General features: G+C 49.5%; 3 protein-coding genes and 1 pseudogene across 3 annotated transcripts; 3 read left to right on the top strand and 1 right to left on the bottom strand.

Annotated features, from left to right (window-relative positions):
• Positions 1–2092: 2092 nt before the first annotated feature.
• Positions 2093–3082, bottom strand: LOC104035216 (olfactory receptor 52K1-like). Its single transcript, XM_009488437.2, is given in 3 exon segments — positions 2093–2719; positions 2721–2965; positions 2968–3082. Coding segments are annotated over 3 exon segments (987 nt in total).
• Positions 3083–9317: 6235 nt separating this feature from the next.
• On the top strand, positions 9318–10313 carry LOC104035217 (olfactory receptor 52J3-like; annotated as a pseudogene).
• A 4402-nt stretch (positions 10314–14715) lies between these two features.
• LOC104025862 (olfactory receptor 52K2) lies at positions 14716–15729 on the top strand. Its single transcript, XM_009486207.2, has one exon. The coding sequence runs from the start codon at positions 14716–14718 to the stop codon at positions 15727–15729; it is 1014 nt and encodes a 337-aa protein (XP_009484482.2).
• Positions 15730–22517: 6788 nt separating this feature from the next.
• On the top strand, positions 22518–23465 carry LOC104033532 (olfactory receptor 52I2-like). The gene has a single exon (XM_009486208.1). It carries the CDS (start codon positions 22518–22520, stop codon positions 23463–23465), a length of 948 nt encoding a protein of 315 aa, XP_009484483.1.
• Positions 23466–25952: the final 2487 nt, after the last annotated feature.

Here is a 25952-nt window from a genome sequence, read left to right as displayed (position 1 = left end):
GACCCATCATGCACCAAAGCTGAGCCAGCCAGGGGAGTTTGTGGTGCCTCTGTGAAAACATCTAAGAAAGGTGCAGAAAATGTCGGACTGAGAGAGGAGGAGAAAGAAAGAGAAACAGCAAGGGGAACACCAACTTCACAGCAGTAGGAGGTGCTCCGTGGTGGTAGAAGCACTCCCACCGAAGGGACTGTGGGCCGTGGAGGACCCACACCAGAACAGGTACACCCCCGGAGGGCCTGCAGCCCATGAATAAGCCCATGCCAGAGCAGCTAGACCCCAAAGGGACTGCAGCCCATGAAGGACCCATACTGGAGTAGCTAAACCCCCAATGGCAATGCACATTGTGGATCAACCCATGCTGGAGCATTGCAAATGAGTGGCAGAGAGAAACCGCTGTGTACTGACCCTGACCTACACCAATCATCGCCTCACTGAGGGGACAGAGTGAAGCCCGTGGTGATAACAAGGAGAGGAGTCTGGATCGAAGAAGTGATTGGGTACACTGATGTTTTCAGGGAGTCATCAGTCATAAGTCCAAGACGTCAAGTGGGGATGGGCAGCTCATAGCACAACATTGTCTATGCAAGAATAGGGCTGTGTTTTGCCAGAGCACCTCAGTTTTAATGAATCTATTCTGAATTTTACATCATTCAGCTTTGCAAAGTTCTCCCGTAATCCCCCATCTCTACTACTTTGGGTATAGTGGTTTCATAAAAAGATTCATGACATCCCAATTCACATCCTTCTCCAGATCCCTGACTGGTAGAAGAAGAGCTGCTGAGGACAGCCTGGGGGAAGCAAACAGAGACCCCCACAAGACCCCATGACCCTCACAGTAGTGTGGGTGATGACCCACCACATATAACACCAGCTTGCTGGATGTGGGGATTTCTTACCTGCTGGGCTGCGATTGCAAAAGCCAGGTCAGGGATGCAGCAGCTACAGATACACTCATGAAACAGGCCAGACTTTGTTCTTCTGCCACAGAAATTTGACAGTGTCAACAGGAGTCTCCTTTTGTAATAGTCCCGATTTATAAATATGCCAGCTATACAGCAAAACACATTTCTTATTCTAAGACTTGGAGAAAATAAAGGAAATAGATACATTAATTCAGTAGAAATATTCTGGATTTTTTTTTTTTTTTTCTTTTCTGTATTTGCAGCGCTGGTCTATGAATCAGATCTACAGCAGCCTAGCACATCAATAAATAACTCAGGCAACAGAAATCACATCTAAGTCATATGAGGACTATCACAACCGAAAAGACAGCTAAAAACCCCAGTGCTCACAGGTGTTTGTTCTCTTCCCCATGACCCTGGGAGCTGGTTGCCCGAGCCTCCCAGTGCATACAGGGTGGAGGAAGGGGACAGTGCTCTGCCTTGGCTACTGAGGGGGGATAAGGTGCCTGCAGCAGGTCGAACCTTACCCTTACTGAGACTGTCCTCAGAGCTCACGCAGGAAAATGTGAGCAAGCCTCCTCCAGGCAGATGTGTCATCGGCCATGGCATGTCTAGCCAAGAAGCTGGGAGCAGGCGGGGGGCTCCGGGCTGGTTTGTGCCTGTGCCAGTGCCATGTGCTCGAGGAGTGGGCATCACTCACCACCCACTCTCTCTCCTGGCAGTGAGGGTTGGCACCTCAAACCTCACTCCTCTCCCAGCTGCTCGCCAACATAAGATGGCTTCGCCTCTCTTTCTCCCACACATTTTAGTTAAATGGTCCAGCAGCATCAACAGCTCTTTGGAGAGGACCTGCAGGCCATCAGCTCATTTCCTTAACACACAAAAAGAGAAGAAATGCAGCCTGTGGAGCTCAAACAAGAATGTTATTTACCTCCAGCTCACTATCAGCACAGTGACGTCAAAGCTGAATACTCTGAAAATTTTCCTGTTCTACGTAGGCTGACCTCTGGATTTAGCACCCTCCTCAGTCTGCCAAGCAGGCTTTGCTGCTTGCTGCAGGCAGTGATGAGCTGAAACACCATTTTCAGCACATGTGTACAATCCTCTCACAATTCTCAAGACTTAAACTTGGAAAGATTCAGGAGAAGAGATGGGAGTTCTTTAAAGTGGATCATGCACTTGCTGCAGAGTTATGTATCCAGGGTTAATTTCTGTGGCCCATCATGGGCTGCAATTTGCATGTCCAGTTGTATGGATATCCTTACATGCCTCTGTGGATGGGATGTGTGAGAATTTTGATTCTTTTGGGAGAAAAATACAATGAGCACCCGGTCATGGATCTGCTTGGTTTTGACACCATACACCATGGGAGGGAATGGGAGGTAGAAATTAGCCATCAAGATGTGCATGCGAGAGGCAACATGGCAACCAAACCTGCGGATTACTGATGAGAGAACCACAGGGGGGTAGAAGACCAGGATGACACAGATGTGGGAGAGGCAGGTCCCAAATACCTGCAGTCTGTCCTCCTTCAAAGCTAGGCTCAACAAGGTCCTCAAGATCCTGAGGTAGGAAAGCCCGATGAACAACAGATCCAACCCCACAATGAAGAGAACCATGATGATGTTACTGAACCTGGTGTTGGCACAGGCCAGCTCCACCACTGTCATGTGTTTGCAGTAGCAGTGGGAGGTGATGCAGGAGTGGCAGTACAGCAGGCAACGGAGGAGAAAAGGCAGAGGCAACATGAGCCTGGCTGCCCTGGCTAGAGCCAGCAGCCTGTTCCTGACTACCAGGGAGATGGTCAGGATGGAGCTTGTAGCTCAGGGGATTGCAGGTGGCAACATACTTTTTGAAAGCCATGGCCAGCAGCTCCACCGACTCCATGATTGAGAAAGTGTGAAGAAAAAACATCTGCACAAGGCAAGCCCTGAAGGTGATCTCCTGGGCATTGAACCAGAAGATGGTCAGCATTTTGGGCATGGTGGTCAGGGACAACACCAAGTCAATGACAGCCAGCATGGAGAGGAAATGAAACATGGGCTTGTGGAGAGATGGCTCTGCATCACGTACAAGAGGGTGCTGTTCCCAAGGAGGGCTACAGTGAACACAGTGTTGAAAGAGATGGAAATCCAGGGTTGCATATCTTCCAGCCCAGGGACACCAGTCAAGAAAAACATGCTGTTGGAAGCAGAGAGTTTGACATTGAGAGGTGCCTTTTGCAAACTGCACCTAAAAGTCTTTCTTTTCAATAAAACATAATAGAAAGAATCATTAAACTTTGCAAAACATACCCAGATTTTGCCACTTTCACTGCAACTCCCTTATAACATATGAAGTTGATTTGTTATTCTGCTTGTTACTAAATCAGGGCAAGGTCATTCTGTGGAGTTTATCAACAAGAGTGAGCAGAGGTATCAAGTAAAAAGCATGATTACCATTGTTCAGATATGAAATTTTTCGGTGCTTATTTGCATTCAAGACGTCTCTCCTCCCCTGGTGCGGGTGGAGGAGGCAGGAGCTGGGCCCCCAGCACCATGAGGCTGGCGCAGTCCTGACGGCCTCATCCCAGGATGTCTCTGATTCTCCAGGATGCCCTAAGCACCCCTGGGGGGCTCTGCCAGCTGTGCACAGAGGCACAGCCACAGCTGGAGAGTGGATCCCAGGTGAGGACGACTTCTGGTTTGACCCAGCACAGGAGCTCTTATGAGTTAGATTAAACTAAGTTTAATTAGTTCCCAGATTAAACTAAGAAAAAATCATGCATCATCAGAATTCACACTGGGTTTCCATCCCACAACAGATTGGGACTTACATCATGGCTTCGTTCAGACCCTGTCTTCCCTCCTTGCTCGCACAACTCATGTGCACCAGACTCCCTGGGATGACGCACCAGATTCCTGACCAAGCTGTGAGTAAGCAACAGCTCCTCTTCTCCAAGGACCTCTGGCTCTCCAGCCTGCTGAGCAGACTTCAGAAGCTGCCCTGCAGCTGGGGAGTTTATAGGCAAGCTGTCTCCTCTCAGGTTTCGCAAACCAGAGGGCAATCTCCTGTCATTCTTCCTCTTTCATCTTCAGCTCCAGACGACCAGGATTAACTCTTGCCTCTCAGAGTTGGAGGAAACCCTTGCTGCAGAATAAGGGAGGCAGGGCAGTGATTTACCTTCTCCCTAAGCTGTTTCTCTTGGCCAGAGCCCCAGCAGAATTTCCCTGACTCTTTTTACAACACCCAAGCAATTAATTACTGCCACCGTCTCCGGGAGGCCCATCCAACGACCCCAAGTGCCCAGCATTTAGGAAATACCTAAATTAGGTCCAAAGGATCAGCACTCATTTACAAAGCATTCACTAAAGTTCATGGATGTTTCAGGATCCTCAGATGAAAGGTGACATTAAAACAGAGCCCTAAGAATCCAGGCTGCTCTCTTGTGCCCCAGAAGGAGTGCAGTGACAGTGGATCTGAATCCAAAGCGAGTTTTACACCGACAGGATCAAGCCCGAAGGACACATGCACCATTGTGTGTGTGCCAGGAGAACAGCTAGTCAGGCCCAGAGGGATATTTGCCCACCCAGAGATAAAATGTTCCCCCTTTGTGGACCAAAGAGCTGTTTGGCACTGCTTAATGCTGGGAAAGACATAACCCATGCAGTGGGAAAGAGGAGTGAATTTGTTTACAAACCGCTGCTATTCCTGGCTTTTCCCAGGCAGCAGTTTCTCCTCTGTGATGATTAGTGTCTCTGAAGTCCCAGCAGTGAGTGGTTAGAGTGATCAGGTTCCTTAAGGCATATAAATATTTCCATGCAGGTCATTTTGGCAGGTTGAGATGTTACTTGGTTGTGTGAGAGAGAAACAGTATTTGAAGGTGATGTAGGCACAGCCAGGGTCACATCCAGGTATGCTGGGTAGATTTTTTTTTTTTCATTTAATCTGAGGTTATGCCAGTATTTTTAAGCTCAGGGCCAAGCTCTGAGCCGAGTTCAAATTTTAGCCAAATCACGGTGGAATATGAAATAATCTATCCAGAAAAGCTACTGTGCAGATGTGCCAATACATCTAAAAGGACCTTGTCTCTTACTGAGTTAATGAGTATGGTGGTTTGACCCTGGCTGGATGCCAAGTGCCCACCAAAACTGCTCTATCACTCCCCTCCTCAACTGGACAGGGGAGAGAAAATATAACGAAAAGGCTGGTGGGTCGAGATAAGGACAGGGAAATCACTGAGCAATTACCATCACGGGCAAAACAGACTCGACTTGGGGAAAATCAGTTTCATTTATTGCCAATCAAATCATAGTAGGGTAATGAGAAATAAAACCAAATCTTAAAATACCTTCCCCCACCCCTTCTTCCCAAGCTCAACTTCACTCCTGATTTTCTCTCCCTCCTCCCTTCCAGCAGTGCAGGGGGATGGGGAATGCAGGTTGCGGTCAGTCCATCACATGTTGTCTCTGCTGCTCCTTCCTCCTCAGGGGAGGACTCCTCACACTCCTCCCCTGCTCCAGCGTGGGGTCCCTCCCACAGCAGACAGTCCTCCACCGACTTCTCCAATGTGGCTCCTTCCCATGGGAGACAGTCCTCCATGAACTGCTTCAGTGTGGGTCGTTCCCACGGGCTGCAACTCTTCATGAACTGCTCTGGCGTGGGTCACTTCCATGGGGTGCAGCTCTTCAGCAGCAGCCTGCTTCAGCGTGGGTCCCCCGCGGGGTCCCCAGCCCTGCCACCAAACCTGCTCCAGCCTGGGCTCCTCTCCCCACGGGGCCACAGCTCCTGCCAGGAGCCTGCTCCAGTGCGGGCTTCCCCCGGGGTCACAGCCTCCTCTGGGCACATCCCCTGCTCCGGCGTGGGCTCCTCCCCGGGTTCAGGTGGATCTCTGCTCCCCCATGGGCCTCCATGGGTGCAGGGCACAGCTGCCTCACCATGGGCTGCACCAGGGCTGCAGGGGAATCTCTGCTCCGGTGTCTGGAGCAGCTTCTGCTCTCCTCCTGCACTGACCTTGGTGTCTGCAGAGTCGTTCCTCACATATTCTCACTCCTCATTCCAGCTGCAGTTTGAGTTACTTTTTTTTTTTTCCTCCTTTTTTTTTTTCCTCCTTATTAAGTATGTTATCCCAGAGGTGCTACCACACTGTTGCTGACTGGCTTGGCCTTGGCCAGCGGTGGCCAGCTGGCATTGTCTCTATCGGACACAGGGGAAGCTTCTGGCAGCTTCTCATGGAAGCCATCCCTGTAGCCCCCCCTGCTCCCAAAACCTTGCCATGCAAACCCAATACAATGAGCTACTTCATTACTTCTAGATATCCCACATTAAGTGAATAATGCGGTAGAGAACTGCCAGTCATACACCTGCAACCCCAGTTTGCTTCCTTGCATAGGTTAATTACAACTGTGCTAGTTATTTGGCTGCAAGCTGTTCCTTGGTTTAATCAACTTCCAACAAGCTGTAGACACATAGGTGTAACATCTGCTAACCCGGGATCTGTGAAGAACTGCAATTACCTGATCATAGCTCTAGTCCCGTCCTTTTTGCTTGTGCAAACTTGAAGAGGATGCCAAACACCACAAGGCAGGTAGTAATTTGTTCTTCTCCCTTACGGAAAGGACAAAAGTCAAGAGCTCCAGTGAGATATAGGCTTGACGCTAGGAAAACGCTCTGAAACGGGTGATTTGGGGAAAGCATAGAGTTTCTGCAATGGGAGATCAGGTTGTGTATTTATCTCTCAGAGATTACTTTTGATCTTACACAGGGGAAGGGGTATGGACTGGATCATTACTCTAGCTTTCTTAAAACCCCAAATTCAAGGCATCTTTGTTTCATGACAGGCTGTGCGCTGATCAGGAGTGCTGGGTGGCTGTCAGCACAGTCAGATCAGCATGCGGTTGCTAAAGGAGTTGGCTATATGTTTTTCACAGGCTCAGACTGCATGGCTGTAGATTTACAATGTCTAAGAATGACACAAAACGTTAAGTGCATCAAATCTGGTAAATTTAATGATTAATGCTTAGCCAGCAGAGAGGCAGAGCTGACAAAAATGTGAGGAAAGAGTTAAAATCTCAGCTTCAAGTACCAAGATCTATTCCCTCCTTACAAAGTCAGGGAAGCTTTGCCAGTATGCTAGCAACCAAAGATTTCAACTCCTTTTGCATCTTGTTCAATACTGAGCAGCTCATTCTCTAGGGTATTTTAATCTGTTTCACTGTTTAAAAATAAAGTATAATAAGTTTGCAACAAATCTAATGGGGTCCAGCAAGCTAGGTCAAGGTGCCTGGTAATGTCCCCCATTTCTAGAAAATCTTCTGGATTTTGACTACTGCAATGAGCAGAACTTGTCACTTCACAAGTTACTGAACTACTTAATTGCACAAAATAAAACTCTATCAGCTTTTCATGCCAATGAAGCACAAAGAAAATGCTCAGAAATGTGTCAACAGGCCTGAAAGCGCTGCTCCACTTGAGCAGCAAGTCTGAAAGTGCTGCTCCCATCCCTGCTGTTGCATGTACAACTCAAAAATAGCCCAAAATCACAATATCTTCCTAACACAACATTTGTATCTAAGCTGCAACTACGGTCGTTCTTGGGGGTTGGTGGTAGAAGTGAGAGGTCCATGCAAGGCTGGTTGGAGCTGATGAGGTGACGGAAGGGCTCCTCCAGGTGTGATGCTCTGTGCAGGGCTGGGACGTGGCATTAGATGCTGGTTGCCATGTGTGTGCGTGTTCAGGGTCCGGAGGCACCTTTGATCACCAGCACATTGGCACTGTGGCTGCAGGGCACGTCAATGTGAAATGTAGAGGAGGTCAGGTGTAACGTGGATGAAACTGAAGTGCAGTGGGAACGGCGTCTTTGCGTGACCCAAATGGGCTGGTCAGAGAGACTGAGCTAAAGAGGTTGTTTCCTTGGTATTTCATGTGCTTATGTAGACCCAAGAAATCAGACCCTGCTAAGGGAACAGAACTGGCACAGCACTGGGAACGTACATGAAAAGGACCCAGTAAAATCTGAGTCTGATGCTTGTTGAATAGCTTTATTTAATAATCTGGATAGCTTTATTATACAAGATGAAGTACAGGGAACACTGCCCAGAACAGTACATGGGATTTGTAGATCAATTACCTCTGACAGAGAGGAGGGGGGGAGTATCTGCTTTTTTTCCAAGCACTGGATTACAGGACCTTAGATGTGCTTGCCCTTTCCAGATAAATAATTCTGGCATGAGACACATTTCCTGCTGGATTGGCTCGTGCCAGCTGTGGCTCTGCCTCCCTGAATTTATAGCCGAGGTAGCTGACTGCACTGCAAACAGAGTCCTCTTTGCAATAAACTATTATAAATAACAATGTCTTGGCAGCATTTTCACAATATTGGCTTTGCAGTATTTGGCCTTACACTGCAAATAGCAATGACCAGAAACAGACTGAAATGCCTGTTGGTTTGTGTCATGTGGAGGACTCGAAGCCATTTGGAGGAAAGATGAAACTATTTAGGGGTCAAGGAAGTCAAATGTCTGGAAAGCCAAGGAGATGGTCTGGCCCTTTGGTATGCTGGGGAAAACAGAGGGTACAAGTGCCTGAGAAATTTTCATCTAATTCCCATACTGCCAGCAGGATAATTTAACCCTTCTGTGCCTCTGTTTTCCTGGTAAAACAGGGACAATTCACAGCACTTCTTTCTTTTGTCAAGGACTTGAGGGTAAGGAGGTACACGCACCGTGGGAGGGTTAGTGCTGGAAGGGACCAGCACTGCAGCCTCAGGACAGTTTTGGCCATGACACTGGTTTTCCTTCCTAATGCAGGAGACAGGGACCCTGTAGGTGAGATCTCCATTCAGAGAGGGACTCCAGCAAGGTGGTTTGGGTTTGGGCTCCAGCAGGGACAGCCCCACAGCTGACAGTGCTGACCTGAAGCTGAAGGTCAGTGTGCTGCTTCCATGGGCATCAGCTCTCACAGCAAAAATGCCCTGAGCAACAAACATTGATGTTGCAAACATACATCTGCGATTTCCCAAGGTGGGAATCAGATGGGGCACACCAGCCCAGGAGAGGATATGGTTTACACCTGCAGAGGTGTGTGGGTGACCAGAGTCCTGCTGACCTGCATCCTCAAAGTATTCTGGATCTTCCCTCTTCTCCCACCTTAGATTTTTGTACTGATGGCAACTAAATGTACTCAACTTCTAGTTTGTAACTCCCAAACTATGGAGTGGAGGGGTGTGGACAACAGCCAGAGGCCAGTCCAGGATGGGAGCAGATGTAAAGTAACTCCCATATGTTCAGGCTAAGACCATGTGTGTTTGCATCTTGCCAATGATGGGACTATGTGTACCTGGATAAGAGGCAGGAGGATATGATCACAGGTCCGTGTGCCTGAGAAGTGGCTGGAGTCCACAGCAGTGCTTGCTACAGCTCTTTCTTCTCCCCGCCTATGCCAGCTGTTCCTGTGGCTTCCCTTCCAGCTCTGCAGCAGTGCCTCATGTCCTACCCAAATCACTCCAGTCCCTCATCCTTCATCCTGACAGGCATCCCTGGCCTGGAGGATGCTCAGTTCTGGATTGCCTTCCCATTCTGCACCATGTACATCATGGCAGTGCTGGGGAACATCACACTCCTCCTAGCGATTAGGATGGACCAAGCCTGCACCTGCCCATGTTTTACTTCCTCTCCATACTGGCTGCCACTGACCTCACGCTCACCACTTTCACCATTCCCAAATGCCTGAGCATCTTCTGGTTCTGCTCCCACGACATCAACTTTGAGGGCTCTGTGGCCAAGATGTTCTTCATCCACAGCTTTTCCATAATGGAGTCAGGGGTCCTGCTCGCCATGGCCTTTGACCAATACTTGGCCATCTTCAAGCCTCTGTGCTACTCTGCCATCCAGACTGACCCCACCATTGCCAAGCTGGTTTTAGCTGCTGCAGTGTGTGGCATCGCCATCATCAGCCTTTGATGTGCATCGTGACCAGCCTGTCCCACCGTGGCCCCCGTGTCATTCCCCACTCCTACCGTGAGCACATCTGTGGTGAAGCTGGCCTGTGGGGACACCCAGCTCAACAGCGTCTATAGGATCATGGCTGCCACTGTCGGGGCGGGCTCAGTCTCCATCCTTATTGCTGTCTTCTGCTTGTTGATCCTGAGGGAGGTCATAGGTCTCTCCTCCAGAGAGACTCTTCTGAAGTCCTTTGGCACCTTTGGCTCCCCCATAGGTGTCATCCTGCTCTTCTACATGCCTGGGCTCTTCTCCTTCTACACTCAGCACTTGGGCCAGAGGATCTCTGTGCACCTCCACATCCTGACAGCTGACCTCTACCTGCTGGTGCCTCCCAAGGCTCAACCCACTCATCTACAGAATGAGGACCAAGCCTATCCGGGAGTGGGTGCTGAGCTTGCTCTGGCAGAAAGGGATCCAGCCCAGGTCCTGACCCCAGCCAATTGCTAACGCCAGGTGGGAAGGAATGGGGTTCAGACCAGAGAACAATGGCAGCATGTTTGAGGAGAAAGGAAAAAGCTTAAAAAGCTGTCTACTGGAAAAGCAGAATGATCTCTTCATCATCTTGGCCAAACCCTGAAAGCTGGAGGCACCACGGAAAACTTGGCTGATGAAACATTATTTTTAGAAAGTGAATTCTACATTCCTGTTCAGAATAGAAAGATAAATCATGTCTAACTGTATCTGTATCTGTGGTCATCCTCAGATCTTTATCACCTCAAGACTCTCCTCTTCATCTCAGCTCTTGATAAGTCAGTTACCACTTTGGAAATGAAAGTCTGTTTGTGGATTTATCCTCCCCATGTACCTTTTCCACCCAATCTGTAACTCTCCATTTATTCACTTATTAGTTTTTAGCAGCTGCCTGATCTTGGTGCCTGGCTATGAGGGGGGAGCGTGGTGCGTGTATGCACATTTACACACAGACACTCATCCAGATGTTGGCCCAAACAGATTTTGTTTTCCTCCCAATCCTGTCTTGAAACCTTACTGAAGCATTTGCAGCAATCACAAGAACCCAGCTCACTTGAGAAGAGGGTCTACAAGTCACTCTGAAACCCTGCAGTGTTGCATAAGGTGTTGTTCCTTTCTTATTAGAAATGGCAAAACAGCATCAGCCATGAAATGTTGTTCTACAATTTTTTTTCCCAATTTTTTTAATGAGACTCCCTAACTTTCTATGTTATTGTGTCTCTTCCATAAGCATATAGGCACCTGTAATGGGATTTTGGGAAACTCCAGTTTTTCATAAACCTTCACTTGCCTCTGAACTCCTGTGAGATCCTACCCCTGTGGATATGGCACTTTAGCAAACTGGCTCTCCTCTTTGGGGACCATGTAATTCTTCATGTGCTGCACTGCATGAGGGTAATACCTCACTCTTTCCCCTGAACTGATGCTCAGGTGCAGCGTTGTGTTAGAGACAGCAGGAATTGTTTGCAATGGGGTGCGTAGAGCAGCTGGAGAGGGCAATTGCACAAGTCTCCCTTGCTTTACGCAGATCTCCTTATGCAAAGGACAGGGCCATAAAATAAAAAAAAAGCCTGCAGGCCTGTTGGTGGAGGGTCACCTCTGAGCACTGGCGGCAAGGAGCAGGAGTGTGGATTAAAGAAGTGGAGCAGGGAACGGGGACTGGGCTCCTCTTGTTCTCCTCAGCAAACCTGTACCTGATTTTAACTGCGGTGAAAACTCATCTCCTAACACCACATACTGACTTACCATCCCAGGTCTCCTTATGCCTTCATGGAAATCAGGACACAGGAATTCCCGGAGTCTAGTCTCCAAGGGAAGCTTGGGGTCCTGCATGTATCCTGCACCGAGCTAGAGAGGAGAGGGGAGCGTTACAAAGAGTTGTGGTGGCCACCAGCCCCAAGCTGGTGGGTACAAACTCAATTCTTTCAGTGTCTCCTGACACTGATGCCTTTGGGTGCCTTCTGGATTACACAGTTGCATCCCCACCACCCCCCCCCTCAGCAACAGTACAATCTACACAATGGCCAACAGCTAAAATACAGTGCAGATTCTCCCCCCTGACTCGGAGACCAGACTCTTCCAACCCAAGTCTCGTAGTCCTGGTCCAAGTTGGTGCTGGAAAGTGCCCGTGCTAGGTGCACTGCCTGGAGCCTGCCAGGCAGCGGTTTTATTCTCCATTTACAGGGCCTGCCTCCACCGCCTTTGCCTGATGCTGCCCAGGTAGCACGCACTGCTCCCAGCATCACCCAACCTTCCCCTTCCCTGGGGACATGCAGCCAGGCTTGGTGCAGCTCTTCTCATCCCCCTCAGGGAAGCACACCGCTGCTTTCAGCAGCCCTTTCACCACGCAGTGCCAGCCCTCTTTGGTCAGAGCTTTGCAGAAGAAGGACACTTAGACAAAATGAGTCTCAATTAGGTCAAAGTGGCCAGAATTGGCCTGCCACATGATTTCTATCTAGCTGAGCTCTTTCTGCTGTCGCCTTAGAGGATGCAAAGCACAAGTGTGGGACAGGACATCCCTCCCCTGGCTTGCAGCCTCTGGCAGGATGGAGACAGCCAGGAACTCCATCTCATGGTCACACAGACCATGGAAGGAGACCCAGATCTCATTCGCATCTGGAAAGATTCAGCGTCCTGAAAAGAGGGAGCTGGCAATGCCAAGCTCAGGGACCGGTGTTTGGAAGGCTGCAGGGTCAAAGGGTGAGGAAGAGTTCAAGGTACTGCAAGGGTTATAAACACCATAGGGGATTGGCAACAATATCTTCTGAAATAAACAAACTGAATTAGGAGGTTAGTCAGCAAATGAGCAGGTCAGCTGCAGACATGCGTGTGTGTCGACTCATTTCTTGAGCCATGAGACAGACACACCAGGGATTCCTCTCAGCAAACTTATAAATGCTTCCACTGTTAAAATGTGCTGGGTCAGAGAAGCAGATGATATACCTGGTGGACACAGGGCTGGCCAGCATCACTCCTGCAGGGGCTGGGTGAGCTGGGTACGCCTGCTGATTTATCTGGACAAATCTGCAGCAGCAAGCCAGGTAGGTCATTCATCGGTGCATGGATTTTAAATAGAAACAGCACAAGAGGATTTGCTGCTGCAGTCTTTTATTTATAAACTTTAAAAATATATTTATTAAAAAAAAAAAAAGAAAAGAGCCTGGAAAAGGCCCCATGACCCTCCCTCTCCATTCCCATGCTTCTTGACCACATTCTCTACAAAGAAGATTTTGAAAAAAATCTCAGGCAACTTTTCAAGGCTCTTCTCAAGACCATTCCCCAGGTGAGACAGTCCACTCAGCTCTCCAGCTTAACTTCATCCTTATTTCTGAATTCCCTCTAGTTTGCCATTATTTTCCATGAAGTGCCTGCCACAACGCACTTCAATCTGCAGACCTCCAGCTCAGTCCTTTGCCCCTGCCCTTTACATTCATCCTACCTCAGGGTGTTTCACTGAACAAGCAATTCCGAGAGTATGATTTGCTCAGAAACTACTTTAACCTGCTAAAATATTTTATAAACAACAAGAAAGCAAGAAATTAGATTTGCCTGGGAATATCTACCCTTAATAATGTGATGCTTTCTGGACATGTCATACTCTGCCTGCAAGGTCCTGCTGGAAAACAGCAATTAATTTGGCTGAAAGATGGGCTGCAGTCCTGGGAAACAGAAACCCCAGTGCCTCTCTTTCCTGAGTGGGAGAGGTGAAGGTGATGTGGGCAACTGGACCTCAAAAGTGTGGGAGCATTGAGACCACATGTAAAGTGGAGCTCTTCGAAGACTGGTGTTGGGGAAACTGTTGTGCATCATCATCATGTGAGACCTCATCTGTGTGCCTCTGACCAGGCATGGCCAAGAAAGATGCTTTAAAGGAAGGTGTAAAGAGGAAAACGGCTTGTGCGACTATGAGCAGAGCTCTGGTCTTGTGAAAGGGGACAAAAGAGCAGAGACTAGTTTGCTTAGCAAATGTCAGGCTGGGTTGTGTGGTTCTAGACACGCTGGGGCAAAAATGCCAAGGAGGGAAAAGCGTAATCAGATTCACCTTCAGAGGTGATATAAACTGGACAGGAATACACTGAGAGGGGAAAGTGGAGGTAATTTCCCAGCTGTTGGAGCGGGGTTGGTGCTGTCTTCCAGCAGATGCATGAAAGCAAAATATCCTAGGATGGTGACTATCAGTTTTTCTGGGTAAGATAAGCTGTCACACCTAAAGCAACAGGCACTCGGCTCTGTGATACAGAAGGTCCTTTTCATCTCCATCTTTCTAGATACAGAGCAAGACAAATGGGAGATGAAGATGTAAAATCAAATAGTCGGCCCTGATGGAGGGGTTAAAAATTCTCCTGTGGGTCTGGAATAAAACTTCCATCATCTGATGTTTACTTACTTCCACATCTGACAGTGGCATGTGGAAGAAAGACAAGGATTGGGCTAACTCTTCTCTGCTTGTTTTGATACAGGAACTACAAGACATCAAATGGCACCAGCAAATGTCAGGCTCACAGGAAAGGGAAAGGGTTATTCCACAAAAGGTGCCGTTAGTTTGTGAAACTCCTTGCTAAAAGACAGTGTAGGTGCTAAAATTTTGTGCAGAAGAGGCTAGATGGGTTTCTGGGGTGGGGTTAATAAAAATGGAGAAACCACATCCAGCTCAAGAAGTCCCTGAGCTTCAAATTGTTGGAAGTTGAGGAGGCACTCAAGAGAGATGTCATGGTACATTTCCTTTCTCATATTCTTCCCTAAGGGTCTGCTTTGGATGCTGGACATAGGACCTGAGGCTGGATGGACCTTTGGTGTGACCCAGGGTATGGCTGTCCTTGTGTGCCTGGGCTCTCCTCGCTCAGGCTCCTGCAGTGACCACCATGCCCCACTCACGTCCTACCAACACCTCGCTGTCAGAGCTGCATCTGACGGGCATCCCAGGGCTGCAGCACCTGCACCACTGGATCTCCATCCCCTTCTGCATCATGTACCTCATCACGCTGGCTGGGAACAGCACCCTCCTGTGCGTGGTAAAGGCTGATCCCAGCCTACACCTGCCCATGTTCCTCTTCCTGTCCATGCTGGCTGTCATTGACCTGGTGATGTCCACCTCCATCACCCCCAAAATGCTGGGCATCTTCTGGTTTCACTCCACTGCCATCAGCCTGGATGCTTGTCTTACCCAGATGTACTTTGTTCACGCTTTCTCCGTGATGGAGTCGGGGGTGCTGGTGGCGATGGCCTTTGACCGCTACGTGGCCATTTGCAATCCACTGCGGTACTTGTCCATCCTGACCAGCTCCGTTGTGGCTGCCATTGGCTTGGCTACCTTGCTCAGGGCTGTGGTTCTCATGAGCCCCCTTACCTTCCAGATTCACCACCTGGCTCTCTGCAGCCCGGCAGTCGTGGACCACTCGTACTGCGAGCACATGGCCGTGCTCAAACTGGCCTGTGGGGACGCTGCCTTCAGCAACACCTACAGCCTCTCCGTCTCCACCTATGTGGGCAGCTTTGACTCGCTGCTCATCGCCCTCTCATACGTGCTCATCCTCCGAGCTGTGCTCAGCCTCTCCTCCCCACAAGCCCGCAAAAAAACCTTCAGCACGTGCGGCTCACACCTCTGCATCATGGCCCTCTTCTACATCCCTGGGCTGCTCTCCATGTACATGGAGAGGTACCACCAGGAGCTCCCACCCCACGTCCAGGTCCTGTTGGCTGATCTCTACCTCCTCATCCCACCGGCATTCAACCCTCTGATATACGGGATCAGGACGAAGCAGATTCGTGATGGAGCATGCAGGGCGATCTCCTGGAGGAGACCCATGGCAGGAGGGATTGGGCCTGGCCTTCAGAGCACAGGGCTGGGACTCATGAAGACAAAGTCTGTTCCCTAGAATCGCCAAAACCTCTGCTGGACCTTGGTGTGGCTCTCAGTGTACATTCAGAGATGCAGGTGCCCCAGGAAATGTTGGCATCCACTGAATTCAGATCAGCACCAAGGGCTTCAGCTGGTTGTTCTCCTACCTGACCCTAGCACAAGGCAGTGACATTGGCACAGCACCTCTGGGTGGTCCAGCTCCCTCAGATCTCCCAACATAAATATGATTGCAGCCACCACCTAACCTTGTTCTGGCAAAATGACGTAGTGCAGCTGAACCACACAAAATAGCTGTTTCCTTAAGATACCGCTTTTTGTGCAGCAGAGGCATACCAAGAGACGTAAGGGACATGGGATCACAGGACCGTGGGATAACTGCAAGGGACCTCAGGAGGTCTCTAGTCCAACCTCCTGCTCAAAGCAGGGTCATCTATGAGGTGCCGAGAAGATCCCCTTCCCTCTTGGTGAAGGTCTGTCAGCCCTGGGGAGCAGGTACCCACACACGGTGACCACCGTCCTGAACGCACAAACACAGCACACACTTTATCTATCTCTCACCAAAGCAAATCACCTGAACACCTCTCTTTTTTTCTATTTTTTCTTTTCTTTCTTTTTTATTATTAAACTGTCTTTGCCTCAACCCATGAGTTTTTGCACTTTTACTCTTCTGATTCTCTCCCCCATCCCACTGTGGGGAGGAGTGAGTGAGCAGCTGTGTGGTGCTGTCCTGGTTTCAGCTGGGATAGAGTTAATTTTCTTCCCAGTAGCAGGCACAGTGCTGTGGTTTGGATTTAGTAGGAGAAGAATGTTGCTAACACACTGATGGTTTAGTTGTTGCTCAGTACTGCTTATGCCAGTCAAGGACTTTTCAGCTTCCCATGCTCTGCCAGGGCACAAGAAGCTGGGAGGGGGCACAGCCAGAATAGTTGATCCCAACTGCCCCAAGGGCCATTCCATACCATATGGCGTCATGAGCAATATAGAAACTGGGGGGGTTGGCCGGGAAGCAGCGATCGCTGCTCGGGAACTGTCTGGGTATCGGTTGGCAGGTGGTGAGCAATTGCATTGGGCATCACTTGCTTTGTATATTGTTATTATTATTATCATTATTATATTGTTATTATTATCACTTTATTTCAATTATTAAACTGTTCTTATCTCAGCCCAGGAGTGTTTCTCACTCTTACTCCTCCGATTCTCTCCCCCATCCCATCGGGGTAGGGGGAGCGAGCGAGCTGCTGCATGGTGTTGAGCTGCTGGCTGGGGCTAAACCACGGCAGGTGCTCAGCTGCCTACCGGGGTTAAACCATGACAACCATGGATGCCATCATCCTGCAGGGATCTGCAGCAGGAACCTCTCTGCCAGGTGCCGAGGTTGTAGGGCTGGGCGATTAATGTTTCACCTCCATAAACCTGAAGGAACAGAGGAACATGGCAGGTGGGGGAACCCCAATATCGCCCTCAGAGCCAGCAGAGCCCCTGGCCCAGCTGCTCCCCGGGCTGTCCCAGGAGGATGGTCAGCCCATGGCCAGGTGTGAGACCTCCAGGTTGGTCAATGGCAATGGGTCTCCTTCCTTGCAAACTGACATGGGTCACTGCCTGTGGGTTGGAGGGACAATCAGTATGGGGTGCCAGGAAGAGCACTTTGGGACTGTGTGGCACTTGGGCATGGGATGTTTAGAGGAGGAACCAAAGGCTGGGAATTGAAGGGATAAGGGGGATGGGGGCAAACAAGTGTGGGAAAACAGCGGCGTAAGGGGATGAAAGGGTTCAGTCACATGTAAACACGGTCTTGGTCAACATGCCCGGTGCTTGATCAGTGCAGTCTGTCCTGTCTTCTCATTAAATTCCATTTCTAACAACATACCTGGGTGAGGGTCCCCTAATCTGTGTGCGTGTGTGAGCACGGAGGGCTGAGCACCAGCTGCTGGAGTGGGGACCATGGACCATAGGGGCCCATGAGCCCGGGGTGCCAGCACCTGGAGAGACTGGGGTGCACACATGTGGGTTGGGTACCCACATCAGTGTGCAGTCACCAGCAAACATCAAGCAGGACCAGCCAGCGAGTAGGCTGAGATTTGGGAGCTGGGTATTAGCCAGGCTGTAAGTCTGGGCTGGATGCTGGAGAGAACACAGGGTTTGATTGCTGCTGGAGGAACCAGGGGGGTCCAAGCTACACTACTGCAAAGACCATGGGGTTGGCTACTGGTGATGCCATAGGACTCAGCCAGCTACTGGAGAGAGCCATTCGCGCATGTGTGTGTGCGTGTGCATGAGGCAACTGGGGAGACCAGGGACCTGGGACCAGCTACTGGGTAGACTGAGCATCTAAGTTCAGCTACTAGAGGGATCCATACTGTATATATGTATATACAGTTTCCTCTGAAAGCATTCATCCTAATCACCAAGAGAGGAGAACAGCATCAGGCCATTTGGTGCTGTTTGTGTTTGTGTTTTCAGTTTGTGTTGACCTGCGTGGCTGACTGGTCTCCACTTGCAAACAACCTGGGGCAGGGTCCATGTTTGCACCCTGTGGTCCAGATCAGCAGCCAGGAATCTCCTGGGTGCAAAAGCAATAAACACACTGACATGTATGACATGACAGGCTCTGAAGTGTGCGAGAAGCATGGGGAACCCCCCTTGGGAAGAAAGGGAGTGGTGTTGCTTTGGGTGTACTGAAACTTCCTGATGTGCCATTGAGACATATCAACCAGAGAAGGGAACTCCAGGCAAAACAGCCTCAATATAAAAGTTTTTCCTGAAAGCACGCTCCCTACCTGCAGTCTAACACTGTGTCCCTGCCCCAGTGCATGACCTGACCACTGAAGACATTCCCTCTGCTCAACAGGACACAGTGCCCTTTTGTGTGTCTAGAAAGGAGAAACTGCAAGGCATCATTGCCATCCAATGCGCAGAGATCCCTGCAGGATGGAGGGGCAGGTGCACTTCTGGCTGGCTGGGTTTGTTCAGGTGTGGAGAAGACATGGGTCCCTGGAGGGAGGAGAGGCCAAGAAAAAAATGTGCATAAAACCATGGCAGTAGAGATAATATTGGGTCCACATGGAGTTGAGTGATGGATGGTAGAAATGCCGTCCTGAACAGGCTCTCTGCTGTTTTGAGGTAAAAGCTCTGACTGAAGCATCCCAAATGTCATGGCCGATGCACCCATCCTACATCAGGTCTGTGCCTCCCAGACCATGCGTGGGGTCAGGCAGTCCCAGACATGCTCCCAGGCTCTCCAGGGTGGCAGGCCAGTTGCAGTAGCGTTCATGGGACAAGACAGCTCACATGGGGACCACTCAAGGAAACAGAAATGCGTTGGAGGCTGCATCTCCATCTCACACCCTGATCATACTCACACATTCCTCTGGGAAAGTGCTGAACCGGAGACAGGACACAGGGATGAAGGTGCTCTTAGGGCAAGGAATGCATCTGCAGAACAAATTCCCCACTTTAGGAAAACCTCCTCTTTCTGGAAAAAATCTCCAGGCATGACATTCCCTGCATATCACAAACACCATGTCTTCATCTCCTCCCCCATCTCACACGTCCCTCGTTGCTGAGCCCCTGTGCTGAACAAATCCTGTGCTGTTCACTGAGATTTTAGGGAGGCAGGAAGCATTGAGAGTGGAGACAGAAGAGACAGGACAATGCAAGGAGGGTCTCAGTGGGACAGAGCTGGGATGGAAGCTCTCCAGGGCAGTCCCACCTCTCCCCTCAGTGCTGTGCTTGTATGGACCTGACACAGCCCAGTCACCACAGCAGAACGCCTGCTTGCCTTATACCAGACAGGATAACTTTATATGGATGACAGGAAAATAAAGGACAAACTCTACTTCAGAATGGCATTTCTCTTGTACTGCACTTCTGCTCACACACAGGTTCTCATCTGCACTTCTCCTAGAATCTTTTTTTTTGAAAAAGAAGATGAAAAATTAGGGAAAATTAGGGATTTTTCCCCTAATAAGCTGGCATTCTGCTAATGATCCTTAAAGGCAGACCTTACACCTGCTGGAGGCTTGCCATCATGTGTGGTTTCCTTATGCATGATCAGTAGGCGTCATTCCTCACCTACCAACTGCATGATGCAGCCAAGGCTCAGGACCTGCTGTGAGATCCCACCTCCCTGCATCGATTCTTGCACAAACTCTTTTTGGGGATTCAACAGGCATAAAAGTTTGCTGTAATGGTTCTGAGTGGAGAGAAGAGTGGAAACCCAGAGTTTCCAAACCATCTTGCTCTCTCTGGCAAAACCAAAGGGATTTTTCTCCACTTCAGAGAGACCTCTTGCTTTACATTTTGTGCATTGGTCTCAGGGGCACCCGGCAGGCTCTGGAGACTGCCATAACCCTGAGACCCCAATGGTATGACACTACAAGGGAGAGCTAACGAAAGAAGCTGAAGCAGTCTTGAAAGTTTCTGTCTCCTCACAGGACAGAAAATCTAATCTATGCATCCTCCATCTGCTGTCCCTTTGGGGATTTCCAGAGGATGGATTAATAACCCCGCATTGCTGCGCTTAGAGAAATGCCAAGATGTACTGCTGCAGCCCTCCGGGTGACAGTCCTGCAGGTGAGACAGATACCTGGTGCTTATCCTTCTCAGCAGACCGGGATCAGAAGCCTTTGATTAGGCTGCAAAGCTCTTCTGTGCTATGTTTTTCCATCTCCCAGAACAAGAAGTCCCTGCAATCAGAGTCCTTCAGTACTGCTGCAATACTGATAATAGTATTGTTCCAGGCACTGCCTGTGGAAGAGGGCTTCTGGAAGCAAATACGCTCTTGTCTTGGATGTAGGCTCCTGGGGATGCAGCTCGGGATTCAGACACGCATAAGTGCCTGGAGGTAGGTGTCCACACATGCTTGTGTGCAGGACTGCTCAGTGTCTAAGCACTGAGCACAGCCAGTGGAGATCCAGCCCCTATGGACAGTGGATCCTGGAGAGCAATTCAGCTCACCCTAGGGCAGACCCCTACATTTAGGGAGTCAGTCACTCTGTAGGCTCCATGCTCGAACTCTTCTCTGACTGCAACAGGGTGTCAGACCCTCAGGGTGTCATTCCACTGCCCCTTACCTGGATGTCTACAGCCACTTGAGATGCCCCCAGGTACCCAAAGCGTCCATGTGGGAGAGGCAGACCATCACCCAGGGTTTGCAGGGACCTGCTGGGTGTAAAGGAAGTAGAGGCCAAGTGGGGCACACCGGGCGGGTCTCAGATGGCTCTAGACATCTGTGCTTAGGCAGCTGAACGAAGCTCTGAGTCTTTGTGGAGGGACCCTCATGTAGACCCTGAGATCTGGTGTGTTGGACTGGGACTTGCACCATCCCAGGGTGCACAGCTCTGTTTTGCAGCAGGGGCTGGTCTGAAAGGCTGGTCCGTGTCACTGGGAGTATGCAGGTCTGCTCGGGAGCATGGGTTGGTGAAAACAGCCACAGGTTAACCTCGCTGCTCAAATCTGGCGTGGCACCTGCCTCCTGCAGCTGCTGGTTACCAGGATGCAGAGGGTCAATGCAGTGCAATTATGTGCAGTAATTAAAAAGGAATTTTGATCCTGTTTCAGCCTCTAAAATGTCCTGATTCATAGACATTTAGGCCAGAAGGTAAGCGCTTCTGTCCTGACCAGTCTTTTCAGCCAGCAGCTCCTGCAGCTCCTGCAGCAACCCCAAACCTGGGGCTAAACTATAGTTCAGAGGGCTCAAAGCCTACAAAAGTCTGCTCTCTATTTTAAAACTTCAAATGCTGTGTTTCCTTAGTTGTCTCCCAATATCTTCTTTTTTTCTATTCTGAACTCATCTAGCTTCTGCTTCTCACTACTGCCACACTGGTCATGTCTAATGTTAAATTTTAGCCTAAATGATCCTGTAGTGGGGCTGTACACGGGTGAATTTTACTCCATGCTGTCACTAGCACGGGTATTGGCAACCATGAGCCACCGTACAGCTTGCTGCTTGCTAAAAAGTTATGGTGGATGATCATCCAGGCAATAGCTTTTAACAGGCAGGAATCTGGTGTGGTCATCACCTGCCTGGTCTTTGCCACTGTGTGCGGAGAAGCAGCAGAAGCAGTAGCAAGGTTTTGGCACAAATGAATCCCTAGATCCTGCCCACCGTACTCAGACTCTTCTTCTTGTCTCTCCAGGATTGTTCTCTGGAGTTTCTGTATTACTTTCAAGCTTCTCCCATCAGAATAAAACCTTAGAAATTAATCTTTTCCTCTGACTACCGCCTAGTTTTGCAGGCTTCTCTCACGGGTGAATGACAGAATGAAGACAGTGCAGCAAAAGGCAATTTGATGATCATGCTTAATGTCCCAGAGCAGTTTCTGAGACCACTTTTTGCCCTACAGATTTGGAGGAACTTGCTATGTTGGGACCATTGCAGGGAAGCCAGGGCTGCTCAGAAGAAAGCGCTGTCTGAGGGAAGCTGGATGCTGACCTTTTTCTCTCCTCTTGCAGCTTATTTCAAGATGTCATCTGAGTGGTGGGGAGCAACCAGCAAAGAAATAAGCCTTTCAAAAGCAATGAACTGTAGAAATCCCTTAGTTATCCCTGGTGGCACAGCTTGAAACATTAAATTCTTCACATCTAGGAACTTTCAAGCCATAACAGCCCCATTTATTCAGCATTTCTGACCCATTCCCTTTAGCCAGTCATGTTATGCTGTAGTGTTCCCGTCTCACGCATCGTAATAATGATGTGGATTCCTGATTTGGCTCTTGCACTGATGCAGAGTCTCCACCTTATCTGGATATTTCAGGGCTCAAAACTGGGCTCCTTTTTTTAAGCACAAAAGCAAGATTTTGCTGCATGGCTTCTGATCCCTTCAACCACCCCAACAGCAGCTCCTCCTCTTTCACCCTTGTGGGTGTCCCCAGCCTGGAAGCTTTTGCCACCTGCCTGGGCATCCTTTTCTGCTCAGGCTATATCATCGCCTTGGTAGGAAATGGTGTAGTTTTGCTTGTCATTGGGCTGGACCACTCCCTGCGTGACCCCATCCATTGCTTCCTGGGCATGCTGGCGGTCATCGATGTGGTGATGGTGACATCCATCATCCCCAAGATGCTGAGCGTGTTCTGGCTGAACTCTACGGAGATTGGTTACACAGCCTGTTTTGTTCAGATGTTCCTTGTTCACTCCACAACATCAGAGGAGTCGGGAGTGCTCCTGGCCATGGCTGCTGACCGCTACGTTGCAATTTGTCACCCCCTCAGGTACCAAGCCATCTTGAATCACCAAACAATTGCCCAAATAGGCCTGGCCATTGTGGTGAGAGCTCTCCTTTTCATGATCCCCTTGACAGGGATGGTGACAAACCTCCCCTATTGCCGTTCCCGTGTGATTCCCCATTCATACTGCGAGCACATGGCCGTGGCGAAGCTGGCATGTGCAGACCCCAGACCCAGCAGGCTTTACAGTGTGGCTGGGTCCTCTCTTATAGTAGGGATGGACATGGCTTTCATTGCTGTGTCCTATGGGATGATCCTTAAAACCGTCCTGGGGAAGAAATCATGCTGGAAGGCCTTCAGCACCTGCGCGTGTCATATCTGCGTGATACTGCTGTATTACATCCCTGGGATAGTCTCCATATACATACAGCAGTTCGGCAGCACAGTAGCCGTGCATGCACAGGTCCTGCTGGCTGATCTCTACCTGACCATCCCCACCATGCTGAACCCTGTTGTTTACAGCATGAGGGCCAAGCAGATCCGGCAGGCAGTGCTCAAAATGCTGTTTTCCAGGAAGGTTCATACCTGACACAGTACTCAATGGTTTTCCAGGTGTATTCATCTCCGCAAAGACAGCATGAATTTCCTTCCCATTTGTCCTGGTTTCGGCTGGGATAGAGTTAATTTTCTTCCTAGTAGCAGGCACAGTGCTGTGGTTTGGATTTAGTAGGAGAAGAATGTTGATAACACGCTGATGTTTTAGTTGTTGCTCAGTACTGCTTGTGCCAGTCAAGGACTTTTCAGCTTCCCATGCTCTGCCAGGGGCACAAGGAGCTGGGAGGGAGCACAGCCAGAACAGTTGAACCCAACTGCCCCAAGGGCCATTCCATACCATACAGCGTCATGGGCAATATAGAAACTGGGGGGGTTGGCTGGGGAGCAGCGATCGCTGCTCAGGAACTGTCTGGGCATCGGTCGGCGGGTGGTGAGCAATTGCATTGTGCATCACTTGCTTTGTATATTATTATTATTATTATTATTATTATTATTATTATTATTATTATAATATTGTTATTATTATCATTACTATTTTACTTTATTTCAATTATTAAACTGTTCTTATCTCAACCCAGGAGTGTTTCTCACTCCTACTCCTCCGATTCTCTCCCCCATCCCATTGGAGCAGGGGCAGTGAGCGAGCGGCTGCATGGTGCTGAGTTGCTGGCTGGGGCTAAACCACGACATGTTGAATGCACATGGTGGATGGAAGCAATGAGAGGAGTAGGGGAGGACTTGTTGGCTTAAATGAACACATGAGACCCTGCTCTGTGGTGAGAGTTGTTTGGGACTGGGATCATTAGCAAATACCAGAGTCTTATTTCCCTTCCTTCTTTCCAGGTGATACAGAGAAGTAAGCAGCCTTCTTTGAGTTTTGAGATGTTCCTGATGCCATGAACATCCCTGTGATAATTTAAAGCAACATTTCAGGGCTCTGGGTATATTTGTGTAAATACACAGATTCTGTTCCAAACAGGGAAATTTATTCTATGTTGTCTTCTTTGGTCCGTGCTGGACTATCAGGGCTAGCAACAGGAGACTGTCACACAATGCAGGTGCTGTAGCCACAGAGGCTCTCCTCTCTGGGCCTCTCTTGCATGAAAAGATGACCCTCGCTGAGCACAGACCAGCTTTTCTGGGTTTCTGGGTAACGATGGAAACTGAAGATCTTCAAAACTGAGGTCTTCAAAGCGTTCTGTCCACCTGACAGTTCACACCAGCTGGGTGAGGAAACCAAAGCAGGGCGATGCACAATGGTGTTTATCACCTTATCTAGGTGTCCACACCTTGTAGTGGTGAAAGGAGGCTGTAGCGAGGTGGGTGTTGGTCTCTTCACAATGGTGTTTATCACCTTATCTAGGTGTCCACATCTTGTAGTGGTGAAAGGAGGCTGTAGCGAGGTGGGTGTTGGTCTCTTCTCCCAAGTAGCTAGTGATAGGACAAGAGAAAATGGGCTCAAGCTGCACCAGGGGAGGTTTAGGTTGGATATTAGGAAAAATTTCTTCACGGAAAGAGTGGTCAAGCGTTGGAACAGGCTGCCCAGAGAGGTGGGGGAGTCCCCATCCCTGGAGGGGTTCAAAAAACGGGCAGACGTGGCACTTTGGGCCATGGTTTAGTCTAGTCTACCCTTGATTGGCTTAGAGTAGACTTGGTAGTGTAGGTTAATGGTTGGACTGGATGATCTTAAAGGTCTTCTCCAACCTAAACTATTCTATGATTCTATGATTCTAAATAAACACTGAATCTGCTTGGCGATACTTACCAGTCCTGTGTCTGCTTGTTGTAATGACCTCAAGTCCATGAATAGCTAAATCTAGCATGTCTTGGAGGCATGAAGGACAGCATGCCATAGGTCTGTGTGTCCTGAGGCCCAACTAACTCTTGCTGGTGGTAGACCAGCTGCATCCCAGACTTTTCTGAGCCCTCTCTGAGCTGTGTCCAACCAGGATTCACAGGGTCTGTCTGGGGGTTGCAGCACCCAACCATGCTGAGCCTGCCCCGGGTGCAAGAGCCCTCCTGTTCTGAAAGCTGGGATCCAGCTGGGAATGACCCAGACAGGTCAGGTGCCCCAGCAACGACAGGTTTTATCTGGAAGCTGCAGGCACAAGGAGCTGTTCTGAGGCTCTACAGCTTAGCATTAGCAGATGAAAAGTCCGGCTCTGACCTGGGATGAGGAGAGACTCTGCAGGCATTATTTTGAACTGATACTGGAGGCTCGCTGGGAGAAGTACAATTTCAATGAACAAGATACATGTCAACAGCAACTATCCAAAGTACCAACACCAAGAACTTATATCCCCATACATTGCCTTTCTTCAGTACCAAGAGGTCGGGCAGGTTCAGAGGTTCACTGCACTGGGTTTGTGTGGCAAGGGATGGCTTTTGCGAGAAGCTGCTAGAAGCTTCCCCTATGTCTGATACAGTCGATGCCAGCTTGCTCCAAGATGGACCTGCTGCTGGCCAAGGCTAAGAACATCAGCGACTGTGGTAGCACCTCTGTGATAACATATTTAATAAG

The sequence above is a fragment of the Pelecanus crispus genome, chromosome 1 (assembly GCF_030463565.1).
Source record: "Pelecanus crispus isolate bPelCri1 chromosome 1, bPelCri1.pri, whole genome shotgun sequence".
Taxonomy (NCBI): domain Eukaryota; kingdom Metazoa; phylum Chordata; class Aves; order Pelecaniformes; family Pelecanidae; genus Pelecanus; species Pelecanus crispus.
Note: the sequence above shows the minus strand (reverse complement) of the source record. Positions and strands in the feature narration are given on the sequence as shown.